This window comes from Nematostella vectensis, chromosome 14 (assembly GCF_932526225.1).
Source record: "Nematostella vectensis chromosome 14, jaNemVect1.1, whole genome shotgun sequence".
Taxonomy (NCBI): Eukaryota; Metazoa; Cnidaria; class Anthozoa; order Actiniaria; family Edwardsiidae; genus Nematostella; species Nematostella vectensis.
The window spans coordinates 6,261,087-6,275,234 of record NC_064047.1 but is presented as its reverse complement, the minus strand read 5'-3'; the positions used below and the strand labels follow the sequence as shown (position 1 = coordinate 6,275,234).

Below are 14,148 nucleotides of genomic sequence, written 5' to 3'. Positions count from 1 at the left end.
AGGAAACATATAATCATAGATGAACAGTCTTGCATTCATGAGATGAACAATGTTGATGATATCATGAAAAAATGATGACTGTGATGATGATGATGGCGTGATTATGGCGATGTTGGTGATTTGGCGATGAATACAACCTTGGTACTTACCAGGGAAATTCTGGGACATCATCCGGGTTACTACAAAATGCCGGCTGATGTCGAAACTGTGGTATCCCGTGATGCTTTAGTCCTGCCATCAATTCGGCTTTTTGAGGCGGCCCTCGCAATGGCGTAATGACGTCTTGATATGAATGAACCAATGGAGAATCAACAGTCACGTGGACAGCTGCGTTTACTTGTTCTTCTAGCCGTTTATCTTCAAGGTTCGCAGTTAAGCTATCCTGTGTTGTATCTTTATCGGCAATTAACCTTGAAATCAATGTTGGAGTCGATCTTTCTGATTCGCTAGTCTTCACATCTTTAAAGCTATGGGATAAGTTACGCTTAGTTGGAAACACATCGGTCTCAATACGGCTTCTGCTTTGACGACTGATTCGCGAAGTTCCATCACATCTATCTCTCTGTCCAAAAGAGTCTAGATCTTCAATGAGATTCGCCTCCAAAATCGACTGCGAGTTCGGGTCACCGTCTGAACGATCTTGAGGGAATACTCTTGAGACAACCTCGGAGGAGGACCGTGTGGAGACATTAGTTAATGGAGAAGACGGTGTGCATTCTTTCTGGCTGCCAATCAACGAAGAAGCCACACGAGAGAGAGGAAATGGTGTCTCGGTAGAGTCATCATGTCGAGGCTCAGTTACCTCATCATCATGTCGAGGTTCCAAAACCTCATCCCCATGTCGAGGCTCAGTAAACTCTTTACATTGTCGCAATTTAGTAACCTCGTCGACACGTCGAGATTCAGTAACCTCATCACTATGCCGAGGTGCAACAGCCTCATCACCATGTCGAAGCTTAATGATTTCACCATTAAAATGTTGATCCCCAGTAGCACATACGTTACGAGGCAAATGTGGGATAATGGTTTCTGGATATTTAACGTTTTCATTCGCGTGTAATTGAGATAGCGACGGACGCAACTCCTGTGGTGTCCGGGGGGTCGTCTTTGCCACTATGGGAGGGGAGGGCATCTGTATTGACGGCGATGCCGTGATGTCCACTGAACTGTAGGGTGAAAATAGACTCCTCTCGTCAAATGACTGCTCTCGACGAGGCGTTGTTATCTGTGATGCTTTGGGAAGAGGGGAAGGGGAGTGCAAACCACGCCCAGTATCATACTGCCCTGACGCCGTTAGAACAGACGACGAAACCATGTATTCTTTCACGTGCTCACTGTCTACAGGTCTTACGGAACACGCAATTGAAGGGACTGTATCCATTGTATTAGCGTAAGGTTGGCTGGTAAGATATTCCTCTTCTTTGCGGGTACTACAATCGCTCGTCAATCTTGCGTGGCACGTAGTTATTGCGCCACCTGGTCCAATTGCGTAATTTTTCCCGATGTGATGTTGTGTACTATCACTAGTAGTAATTGCGTAATTTTGCCCTATGTGATGTTGTGTACAATCACTCGTAGCTATTGCGCGACTCTGCCCGATGACACATCGACCAATATCAATTATTGTTTTTGCGTTACTAGTGCCACATGGCGTGACATCAGACGTTTCACCCATAGAATCAGACCAAGTCTGAGTCTCTCCTACTTGGGGCTCAGCATCGTTCCCTTCAATCTCGGATAACGCAACCGCAGAAAACTGACCAAATTCTATAACATTTACCCTATCTCTTCTATGAGTAACAGTACCTTTCTCGGACATTATTGTCTTAGAAATACCTTCTCTGATGTTGCCAACAGGGCATGGCGGGCTGAGCGTTTCACTAAGGGGTAACACGTCTTCATAGGGAGTGGGTGATGAAGGTGACGGAGGAGAGCAGGGCCTCACATCTACGGCTATTGGAGACATGTAAGACATGTTTAATAAAGCATTATCGAACATATCATCTGAGAGATTACCGGACAATTGTGACTTCAGTGAAAAGTCCTCTTCCAGGAATGTCTCGTGCACAGTGTGGCAGTCTTCCTGTCTGGAAATGTCCCGGAGCTCATCCTGGGATTCCCGGAATTTCTGATTTTCCTGGAATTTCTGTCTTTTCATGAATTCCTCCTTTTCCTGGAATCTCTTATGCTTCCAAGATTCTTGGCTAGCAACAGTGTTTTCATATGCACATTCCATACCTTTATCCCACACAGGACTTGAAGAAATACCTGTCACGTCTTCAGTATCACTTTTCTCTCCTTTACTAACAAAGCTACTACTGACCCAATTGTCCTCTGAGGACGGCATGTTCTCCTGACGTTCTCTGCGCGGGGTTCTGTTCAAACTGGTAGAGTGTAGGGGTAGTCCTGGGTCCCGTTCCTGGACAGACGCTGAGTCGTCTGACCTACCGGCAACTGTTTCCTCGCGACCCCCAATTTGTTCTCCCGAGAGTTCAGTCGATTTTGATTTCAACTTTAAAGAAAGCTTGCGCCGTTTAGATTCACAGCCACTGGGCACTCTTGCGGGACGTGATCGTTTAAGCTGATTGGATGACTTGGACGAGGAACTTGGCCATAAAGGACTTGGGACACTTGACGTTAGGGTGGTTTTTAAACTTGCCTTTAATGGAATTGGGGGATTTGACTTCAAAGGTCTTTGTGAACTTGTCTTTAAAGGACCTTGTGAACCTGAATTCAAATGACTTTGAGCATTGGTCTTCAAAGGACTTTGGGAACTTGACTTCAAATGGCTTTGGGCAATGGTCTTCAAAGGACTTTGGGAACTTGACTTTAAGGGACTTTGGGCATTAGTCTTCAAAGGACTTTGGGAACTTGACTTTAAGGAACTTTGGGCATTAGTCTTCAAAGGACTTTGGGAACTTGACTTTAAGGGACGTTGGGCATTAGTCTTCAAAGGACTTTGGGAACTTGACTTTAAGGGACTTTGGGCATTAGTCTTCAAAGGACTTTGGGAACTTGACTTTAAGGGACTTTGGGCATTAGTCTTCAAAGGACTTTGGGAACTTGACTTTAAGGGACTTTGGGCATTAGTCTTTAAAGGACTTTGGGAACTTGACTTTAAGGGACTTTGGGCATTAGTCTTCAAAGGACTTTGGGAACTTGACTTTAAGGGACTTTGGGCATTAGTCTTCAAAGGATTTTGGGAACTTGACTTTAAGGAACATGCGGAACCGGCTTTTGAGGGAGACGTTCTAACAACAACGTCAAGCATCCCATATCGTCCCACCCTTTTGTCAGTCTTTAAAGGGGATCTCCGTGCAGTGTCAGTACGCGCGCGTTTAGCTGAAAAGCGTGAGCTTTCCGAAGCTTTTCTTGCTTTCAAAAACTTCCGGCGTTCGAGGTGTCTTAGTTTTGCAAGCTGATATTTTGAATGGAAGACCTCTGACATAGAAACGTCTTGTAACTCTACTGTCAGCTTGAGTAGCCTTTTGTCGTATTTACTTGCAACTGGCATTTCATCGTCTTCCGCCGCATCATATGAAAGGTTTTCTCTGCCCTGAATTTTATTCTTGTTTAAGGCTTCACCTGATTGTCTCTTAATACCTCCCCTAATCATTTTATTCGCTTTGAGTCTAACATTTGAAACTGCCTTAGACTCTTCGAATTTTTTGGTACGTCCCTCTGCGGATTTTGTGTCCACATTTACAATGCCCTTCGTCAAGGTAGGACTAGCATGTTCCATTTGTTTAATGAAGGGCCTATCCGAAGTTAACATTGCGTATTCATATTGCATCTTCTCTGATTTCGTCACGGTATCTTCAACATCTTTCAGTTCGGTGACAGCGGCAGGTCGTTGTGGCGACAGTTTAATAGGCAAGTCTCTATCAGAAGCATCCGCATGACCCCGCCCATGTTCTTTGTTACCCCCTATCTGTTCCTCAATATACCGTCTTTGTTCTCTGTTTTTCTGCCGATCTCCCTTGTTTTCCTGCCTCTGCTGTTCTTCTGATGATGTTATAGAGAATTTCTCATCAGATATACCTCTTCCTTGAAATACGCCTCTATTTGCTAATCCACCACGCGTTGCCTTAGCTACACCATGACTCGCCTTTCGGGTTCCCTTTGAAACTTTCTCTGCTTGCTTCCTGCTTACTTTGATCTCTTTCGTTTTTCTTCCAGTTTTTCCAAACACCATAGATCTAAGACGTCGGTAGCTAGTCTTCTTTCGATGTTCAGAAGTCGATGTTGAAGCCATCGCAGGGCGATTATCAGGGGCAATACCATGGCCAACGGTTACCCCTCTTTGGTTTCTTTGCCGCTTGTCAAAATCCCGTTCCTCGTCTTCCCTAGTGCATAACATCCTTGTAACTGCATGACGTGTTTTACCACCAGCACTTTTGTCATCTTCGCCATCAACGCTGAGTTTTTCAATTCTCTCTGCCTTCGCTTTTGAAGTTGATGTAGTGCGTTTTCCATCAGAGATGTGGGCAACTTCTTCTTGCTTATCACTCATAATTTTGTCCGTTGCACCTACGACATTCCCCTTTTTCAATGCAATAGTTCGATGCCGCTCTGTAGAATTGCCGATCGCCTTCACCTGAAGTGTTGAATTTTCCGCCGTTGTTGTAGTAAGCTCACTCGTTGACTGGTTACCTAGTCGTTCCTGATCGATCGTTAGTGTAGGAATATGGGCCTCGCTAATGAATCTAATGGATTTGGCGTGTTTGGAGTGTTTGGCGTTTACTAGTTCGTCTTCTGAACTAGATTCGCTTAGTTCTAAACTAAACGGCGACTCATTTTCAATGACCTCTCCGCTTTGGTTGCTACTTTGCTCTGCAAAGTGAATGAGAACATTCCCTTTAACTGGGTCACTTTCAATAATTCTAGACACCTCTTTTTTACCACTTTCGACCTTCCCTGACGTCACTCTTTTGTTTTTGTGTGACGTCACTAATTCTTTACCATCCCAGGACGGCAAACCTTTTGTAGTTTTCTTTGACGTCTTGTTGGCATCCTGTGACGTCAGCTCTCTTTTCTTTGAAATCATGATGGTACCATGTGACGTCATGTCTATTGTATTTTCTTGTGACATCACGTCTCTTGTATTTCTATGCGACGTATTTCCCTGGGTCGTGACGCTGGCATCCTGTGAGGCCGCATCTCTTGTGACCTCTTGCGTCCGCGCCGTTGCCTGTGAGGGCTGAGAGTGAGTCTGACTCACGCGAATTTTGACCCTGGACACGCCCAGTCTACGGGTGGTTCTTGCACGTTTGACTAGCTCAGAGGAGGACTGTACCGAGGACTTGCTATTTGAGTGTCGCTGTTGCCCTTGTGATCGGGATTCTAGTTGAACGTTATCAGTGTCATCTTCATCATTCGCACCATCCACTTGAGGAATCCAATGGCTTATTTGGTCCTCAGGGTCCAAAAGTCGTATGACATTCTCGATATTGGCATAGGAACCGTCAACCTGAGAGATGTCTGTGTCGTATTGTGTGACTATTGGAACAACAAACTGGGTGACAGGTTGTGTGACTGGTTGCGTGACAAGCCGTGGCAAGGGGCGCGTGACATCCTCTTCCTCCTCATAGGAACCGTCAACCTGAGAGATTTCTGTGTCGTATTGCGTGACTATTGGAGCAACAAACTGAGTGACAGGTTGTGTGGCTGGTTGCGTGACAAGCCGTGGCAAGGGGCGCGTGACATCTTCTTCCCCCTCATAGGTACCGTCAACCTGAGAGATATCGGTGTCGTAATGCGTGACTATTGGGGCAACAAACTGAGTGACAGGTTGCGTGACAAGCTTGGACAAGGGGCGCGTGACATCCTCTTCCTCCTCATAGGTACCGTCAACCTGAGGGATCTCATCACTGAACGAATCGGCCCAAGTGTCGTCAAGCCCTTCCAAATTGAACTGTGACAACCTATAAATAAACCACGTCACGTAAGCCTTAAAACGTCACGCGAGTCAAGTCAGAATTCTCTAGCGAGTGAAATTTAGTGAGTCACGAGACCAAACATAGGATGACGCCTTACCGGAGTGAAGACGGGACGGCATTCCCATGATCCCCCTGGGCCTCACTGGATTCCCCACCCCCTCCCCCCTGGAGATCGGTGTCATCCCAGACCTGCTGGGACATGAGTAGCGACTCTTCCATCTCCGCGGCGGCGACGGATTCCTTTTCTTGTTGAGACTCGTCTTCATCTGCGTACTCTGGGAAAAATGGGAGAGTAAGCACGCAGCTGCTTTGTCTCCTATTATCTTTGTTCTACAAAGGAGTTTTTTGTCTCTATTCTTCTCGTTCTTTGTGTCGAGGTGCGGATATTGTTCATTTGCCCAATCAAATTGCAGCTTGTAAGAGCTGCGTATTGACCCAAATGGGAACGATCTGCTTGATTTGGGTACCCTGTGATTTTACAAAATTTGTCTTCCTATGTTCATACAATTTGTGTTGTACGTTTGTCCAGAGCAAGCGCATACTTAGGAACATCACATTCCATAAAGAGTCGGGCATACCTTTTTTATTGTTTCTATTCAAAATTTGAAGACAAATTATGCAAAGAAATTTCGAAATATCCCGCTAAAAAACTTGCCCGTAAGAGACTCTAATATACACCTATTACAATAAAGGTTGTCAGCGCAAACGGCGAATGGCAATTGCAGAATGGCAGTTCTACGACCGAAAGGTGCTTATGGGTAGTAATTATTTGTAACAACAATGGTGGTAAATAAACTCAAGCGATGTCATAACCATACATTAATTACATTTAATGGATAGCCGTATGTTTTTATTATATTTTTCTGAATTTGGATCCATGGGTCCTTTCGATCGTAGAACTGTCATTTGTCAATCGCCATTTGCACTGACAGCGGTGTTTGTATCAGTTGGGACAGTTGCTTGCTTTCTCCATGCGTTTCCCATGGAGCTTATTTTTGAAAACCACGCTCGCATTACCTTGACCTTCAAACAGGCTCCCTCCACTAGCATGTACGAGAGGGCCTGGGGATGACTGGCCTTCCTCGGCCAGACTAGCAAGCATATCAACCATATCTAAGTCAAGTGGACTACCTGCAGAAAATAAAGATATGAAGTAAGAAAGAGAAATATGAAATAAGAAATGTATTGATAATTTAGAAAAAAGAAAGAACAATAAACTCTAGAGTCATCTGTAAGGAGCAATAACTTCAACTCACTTGTGACACAAATTCAGATCAAGGCAGGAACTAGGAAAAAGTTCCCAGCCAGAGCCAGGAGTCGAACCTGGGCCACAGCGGTGAGAGGCCCACACGATAACAACTAGGCCACGTATACATATTTCAATAGCCGAAAAATATATTTAACAATTAGACTGCGAGTTCGAGTTTTCTATGAGTCAATAGATAGTCAACGAGGCGCGAATAACCGCTTTTGATGCGAAAACGCCGGCTATCTATGGCTCAATATATAGTGAGGACGGGAGCCAATCAAATTGCGAGATTCGTGATAGTATGTGAGTGGATTTATACTAAATATCAATAAATCTATCGCTGCGTTATTTTCAAATGATAGTACCTAAAGCCTGTGAAAGTGACCGCTGACTTGATTCAACGACTTCCTGTACAATGCTTGCGTTCACCACGGGCTCACGTTCATTGACGTCTAGTAGTACAAAGGCAAGTCAGCTCACAAAATTTCTAATCAATTATTTTTCATTACTGAAGTAATGAAAAAAGAACCCTTACTACGACATTCAAATTATTGAATGAAGCGCTTCACAGGGCCGTAGAAGCCCCTAAATATTTTCATCAATTATAAGGAAATGACCAGTAGGTGCGCGGCAGTGCCCCCGAATGTTTTCTTAATGTTTGTGTATCGTGGCCCCGAATGTTTTCTTCCCCCCCCCCCCCACCCCGCCCCTCTCCCCATAATTCGAGGCCTGCTACGGCTATGATTCATTGACCAAGTAGAATCACTAATTTATGGTTCCTACAGCTGAACAGCCTACAAATATAAGGTATTTTTTATAGCCAAATTCGTTGTTGCGCGACCGTCGAGAATTCAAATCCATTTCTCGTCTGGGAATAGAGCGTAGTCAATCATACCGTCGTGACCAATCAATTCCCTTGCTGTGTGCAGTCAAATGGTTTATGACGCGGCAGTGAAAACATAAAAGCCATCGATACAAGGATTTTGGAATTGCCGAGGTCGCGCAACAGCGAATTTGACAATAAGACAATAAAAATAATCGTGAAGTAGAACGCGTGTGAAAATCTGCCTGCAGGAAACTTAAGTGGGGAATAGAAGGACTGTACCTTTTTCCTCTTTTAGACTCGTGAACGCTTGTAAAGTATTTACGAGTGTAACATACGGGTAAAATAACTAGGAAAATGAATTTACATTCACGAGTTGGCTCACAGAGCCTTTGATTTCTGTCCACGTCTACTCCACATCTTAAACACACACGTGTGATTCTCAAACGTGGGTAAGCTTTTTGTTCCAGCGTTTTCTCAGTCTTCGTCTCCTTTGCTAGTGAAGACCCGGCTTTAGGAATATGGGGTTAATGACCCAAGCGCGTCATCAGGATTTGCTAAAGGGACATGAGCAGTCACGACCTTCAAAAAGAAATGGCCAGCTTTTTGGCGACCAAAAGAGAGGGAAGGATCGCCTTAGTCAGGGACAGATAAAAATAAACTAAGGACATTATTTCTACAGCAGCGAACGTAGTTAGTGAAGTTTACAGTGCAAACGTCCGCGTCCTCAATTTACCGTGAAACTTAGAGTTTTCACGTCGTGGTTTTCTGGAAAACGGCTGAAATGTATCAGACAGAATCCATTTCAGAGTACATTTCACGTCTGGCTCTTTGAATTCTCAATTATTTTCTGCCCTCAGCGTCCGCGTTGCCGTTGTCGTTGTTGTAGGTCCCTAACAGCTGTGGACTGCTCTCAAAAGGTGCGCTATAGGGACAATATTTCAGACAATAGACCAGCACCTTGTGTGTTTGTATCCTGTGAAGGGCGCTCGGCAGTAAGGTATCCGATGTTGTCCCGCTGCTCGGATGGCGTATCTGCCTTGTCCCACCTCTCAATCTGGCTTTGCCTGAAAATATAGATGTGTAAACATTATCATCATCATCACCATCATCGTCATCATGAGTTACAAGCTCAACTACACTCACAATCAAGGTTTCTTAACAATCACAATTTGTTAACTTCAGGTTGGTTTTTACTAGGACACAGACGCTAGCGCAACGCACGTCATTCTCCGATTCTCGCTGGAAAGCAAGCGCAAGAGAACGCAAGTACGCTGTGCGTGTATTTAACGGATACTTTGTGCTTGTGTTTGGCCGATTCTCTCTTACGTTTGCGCTTGTGTTTGGCCGATTATCTCTTACGTTTGCGCTTGTGTTTGTCCGATTTTCTTTTGTGTTTGCGCTTGTGTTTAGCCGATTTTCTCTTTTGTTTGCGCTTGTGTTTGACGGATTCTCTCTTGCGTTTGAGCCTATGTTTGGCTGATTCTCTCTTGCGTTTGCGTTTGTGCTTGTGTTTGGCCAATTCTCTCTTGCGTTTGCACTTATGTTGACGGATTCTATTTTGAGTTTGCGCTTACGTCTTAGTTAGAACCAACCTTTAATTTCCATTAAACTCTAGGTTCAATATTCTAGCGCTTGAAGCAACAATTTGCTCAATATTCTACTTGTCCTCTTATTTACTTACAACAGCAGTTCATGCTCTTGTAGGATTCGCCTGAGCTTTGCCTTTACTTACAACAGCAGTTCATGCTCTTGTAGGATTCGCCTGAGCTTTGCCTTTACTTACAACAGCAGTTCATGCTCTTGTAGGATTCGCCTGAGCTTTGCCTTTACTTACAACAGCAGTTCGTGCTCTTTTAGGATTCGCCTGAGCTTTGCCTTTACTTACAACAGCAGTTCGTGCTCTTTTAGGATTCGCCTGAGCTTTGCCTTTACTTACAACAGCAGTTCATGCTCTTGTAGGATTCGCCTGAGCTTTGCCTTTACTTACAACAGCAGTTCATGCTCTTGTAGGATTCGCCTGAGCTTTGCCTTTACTTACAACAGCAGTTCATGCTCTTGTAGGATTCGCCTGAGCTTTGCCTTTACTTACAACAGCAGTTCATGCTCTTGTAGGATTCGCCTGAGCTTTGCCTTTACTTACAACAGTAGTCCATGCTCTTGTAGGATTTTCCTGAGCTTTGCCTTTACTTACAACAGCAGTTCGTGCTCTTTTAGGATTCGCCTGAGCTTTGCCTTTACTTACAACAGCAGTTCATGCTCTTGTAGGATTCGCCTGAGCTTTGCCTTTACTTACAACAGCAGTTCGTGCTCTTTTAGGATTCGCCTGAGCTTTGCCTTTACTTACAACAGCAGTTCATGCTCTTGTAGGATTCGCCTGAGCTTTGCCTTTACTTACAACAGCAGTTCATGCTCTTGTAGGATTCGCCTGAGCTTTGCCTTCACTTACAACAGTAGTTCATGCTCTTGTAGGATTCGCCTGAGCTTTGCCTTTACTTACAACAGCAGTTCATGCTCTTGTAGGATTCGCCTGAGCTTTGCCTTTACTTACAACAGTAGTTCATGCTCTTGTAGGATTTTCCTGAGCTTTGCCTTTACTTACAACAGCAGTTCATGTTCTTGTAGGATTTGCCTGAGCTTTGCCTTGTAGTGGAGCTCGGCCTCGTGGTCAGGAAGATACCCACGATCTGTAAACAAACAAACCTCTGAGAAGGGTAAAGCCCGATCAAGCCGTCATTTTACGCTCCCGCACAATGCCAAGCTACACATAGAATCCATTTGCATCGTCTCATTCAAGTGAGTAACTGAGATACTCAGTTTTGTTGCAAAAAGACCGTTGTATTTTCAACTGTAAACAGGAAACAGGAGTGGCTTATCCACATTTTTTAAAGGCGGAAGGGAAATACTTGGCAGGAAAGTTAAAGGAGCCGTAAGGGAGGTAGGGAGGGGTAAACTTGGAAGTAAGAGCATACTTGGAAGGAAGGGGAGGGGGTAACTTGATAGGGAGGGGAGGGCATACCTTAAGAGGGAGGTAACTTGATAGGGAGAGGAGCAATACCTTGGGGCAGGTAAGGGGTTAAGAGAGGGGGGGTAACTTGATAGGGAGGGGAGGGCATACCTTCAGAGGGACGTAACTTGATAGGGAGAGGAGCATAACCTTGGGGGAGGTAAGGGGTTAAGAGGGGGGGGGGGGGGTAACTTGATAGGGAGGGGAGGGTATACCTTCAGAGGGACGTAACTTGATAGGGAGAGGAGCAATACCTTGGAACAGGTAAGGGGTTAAGAGGGGGGGGGGGTAACTTGATAGGGAGGGGAGGGCATACCTTCAGAGGGACGTAACTTGATAGGGAGAGGAGCAATACCTTGGAACAGGTAAGGGGTTAAGAGGGGGGGGGTAACTTGATAGGGAGGGGAGGGTATACCTTCAGAGGGACGTAACTTGATAGGGGGAGGGGGCATACCTTTGGGCAGGTAAGGGGTTAAGAGGGGGGGGGGGGTAACTTGATAGGGAGTGTAGGGCATACCTTGAGAGGGAAGGTAACTTGATAGGGAGAGGAGCAATACCTTGGGGGAGGTAAGGGGTTAAGAGGAAGGGGGTAACTTGATAGAGAGTGTAGGGCATACCTTGAGAGGGAAGGTAACTTGGTAGGGAGAGGAGCATAACCTTGGGGGAGGTAAGGGGTTAAGAGGGGGGTTAACTTGATAGAGAGGGGAGGGCATACCTTCAGAGGGGTAAGGGAAGTGAGGAGGGAGGGGACTTAGTGGGAAGGGGAGGGGGTATACCTTGTGAAGGGGGCAGCTCCAGAGGTGTTCCGTCTTGTGATGCCTTCCGTCTCTCACGCTCATCCTCCCAGATTGTAGTGAGTCCAGGGTTGCTTCCAATGTTTGCTAAAAACAAAATCTCTGTCATGTTTGTAGACTATGTATTTATTTATTTAGAGATTTTATTAGAACTGTGAAAAACATTTCTTTTCATGGTCAAAATCTGTTTTTGTTTTAAGGTTATGGTTTATGTCAAAAAAATGATGAAAAATGATTTTGGGCAACAAAGTAAAAACTTAATAACAACTATTTAGGTAACAGAATAAAAACATGAATTTGACTGATGTGCATGATATGTAAAGTGAGATAATATGGGAACTTGAGATGGAAAACAAGAGAGAAACTAATATCACAGCAAACTCATCAAATGATCGAACACAATAAATATGTCAGACATTTAACCATATTGCTTGTGTGACAAAGCCAATAAACTAAACTAAACTATAAAAGTACCAACCACCAACTTCCTTTTGGTTTAGAATTTCTTCGGCTCTGATGTCCACTTCAAGGTCACAAACACTCTGCCGCTCAACCTCTGAACCCATGACCAAGTCCCTTACGGTAAAAAAAGAAACAAGTCCCTGTCAGCTGAAGTGTCAGAGAGCATCCATTTCCATCAGCTTTTGTGATATTTTTATTTAAATTTTGTAAATGAAGCATAAAACTTTGATCACGGGTTGCCCAATGTGTTAGGGCAGCAGCATATGAGGCTTCTAACCTCAGCTGAAATGGGTTTGATTCCCGGTCAAGACATGGATAGCATCATTCTGTTTCAGATTTGACTTGTTGAAAGTATGTGAGCTTACTAAATGCTTGTGTTCCTCTGCTCCAGGATTCTTAAATTTTTAATACATACATCATAGGATTTTGAATGTGAAGCGCAAAGAACTCATGTTTTTTACAAATTATTAACACAGGCTTCCCACCCACATCAGTAAAGGATTTCTAAGGACATACAAATTCACGCAAATAAACAAAATAATAAATGAGTTATATCTTCGTTTTCTGAATCATGAAATAAACTTTATTGGGATGAAAATGTATCCATCTGTTTTACGTTTGACGGTCAAAAAATCATTTCTCACAGGTTTTTAAGTGGATTGCTTTAAAGATCGATTCGGGGATAGGTTCATCCCTCTTCCATTTTGTACCGGTTTCAGTGTTTTTGTACTGGTTAAAATCCGGCAGAAAATCGCACTGAAGCTGAGGTAGTCAGAATTAAGTTTCCAGCCTTGTGTTATTAACATACTTAGTATCGACTCAAAATCGAGTCAAACTTGTATCACTCTAAACTCGTAAAATGAAGCTTCTTGGAAAGAAAAAACACCAGAGATGGATACATTTACATCCCAAGGAAGTTCATTTCATGATTTAGAGAATGAAGATAAAATGCATAAGATGTTTATTTGCGCGAATTCGTATGTCCTTAGAAATCTTTTACTGACGCAGGTGGGAGGCCTGTGGTATTAAGCATTACATAAAATGCTATATGACATCCAATCATGAATAGAGAGCCTGTGAAGAGTTTCCCAGCAGATGGTTTTGACACAAGGGGAAGCTGGTAAGCTCAATAAACAAGCACAGGTTTTACCTTGCCACAGTATTTTCATCCCAGACCTCCACATCCAAAGCTAGCTGAGAATTTGGCGCTTTGGGACTAGTTATAAATCCCATGAAGCTGGCATCATCCGATACTGATTTACTAACTGATGAGAGATCAACAAAAACATTAAACACCAGAGATGTAGATGAAACCAGAAAACATCAAAATATAAAGAATATGTTTGTCAAAGCTTTATGATTTCTTATTTCGCAAACTGTGGCTATTGCAGACAGGCACTCATTAGGGGGTAATGTTGCCGTAGGGAGGGGTGTAGAAGGGTGTTAAGGAGTCCTAAGAGGAGCAAAATGGTTAAGGTGCCCTAGGGGGGGGAGTCAGTAGGTGTTAAGATGCCCTGGGGGCGGGAGGTCAGTAGGTGTTAAGGTGCCCTAGGGTGGGAGTCAGTAGGTGTTAAGGTGCCCTAGGGGGGGGGAGTCAGTAGGTGTTAAGATGCCCTGGGGGGGGAGGTCAGTAGGTGTTAAGGTGCCCTAGGGTGGGAGTCAGTAGGTGTTAAGGTGCCCTAGGGGGAGGGGAGTCAGTAGGTGTTAAGGTCCCCTAGGGGGGGAAGTCAGTAGGTGTTAAGGTGCCCTAGGGGGGGGGGAGTCAGTAGGTGTTAAGGTGCCCTAGGGGGGGGTCAGTAGGTTTTAAGGTGCCCTAGGGGGGGAGTCAGTAGGTGTTAACGTGCCCTAGGGGGGGAGTCAGTAGGTGTTAAGGT

The 14,148-nt window shown here is 44.5% G+C and overlaps 1 protein-coding gene across 4 annotated transcripts in view; it reads right to left on the bottom strand.

Annotated features, from left to right (window-relative positions):
* LOC5513863 overlaps positions 1 to 14,148 on the bottom strand; it is a 40,949-nt gene that overhangs the window by 23,829 nt on the left and 2,972 nt on the right. For 3 of the 4 annotated variants that reach the window (XM_048721973.1, XM_048721970.1, XM_048721972.1), the window contains 9 exons: positions 13,425 to 13,539; positions 12,291 to 12,388; positions 11,795 to 11,899; positions 10,614 to 10,698; positions 8,972 to 9,078; positions 7,554 to 7,640; positions 6,957 to 7,070; positions 6,037 to 6,214; positions 150 to 5,924 (listed from right to left, as the gene is read on the bottom strand). In XM_048721973.1, coding sequence (XP_048577930.1) covers positions 150 to 5,924; positions 6,037 to 6,214; positions 6,957 to 7,070; positions 7,554 to 7,640; positions 8,972 to 9,078; positions 10,614 to 10,698; positions 11,795 to 11,899; positions 12,291 to 12,388; positions 13,425 to 13,539 — 6,664 coding nt within the window. The remainder of the gene's footprint in view (positions 1 to 149; positions 5,925 to 6,036; positions 6,215 to 6,956; positions 7,071 to 7,553; positions 7,641 to 8,971; positions 9,079 to 10,613; positions 10,699 to 11,794; positions 11,900 to 12,290; positions 12,389 to 13,424; positions 13,540 to 14,148) is intronic. The other variant, XM_048721971.1, reaches the window with a different exon arrangement.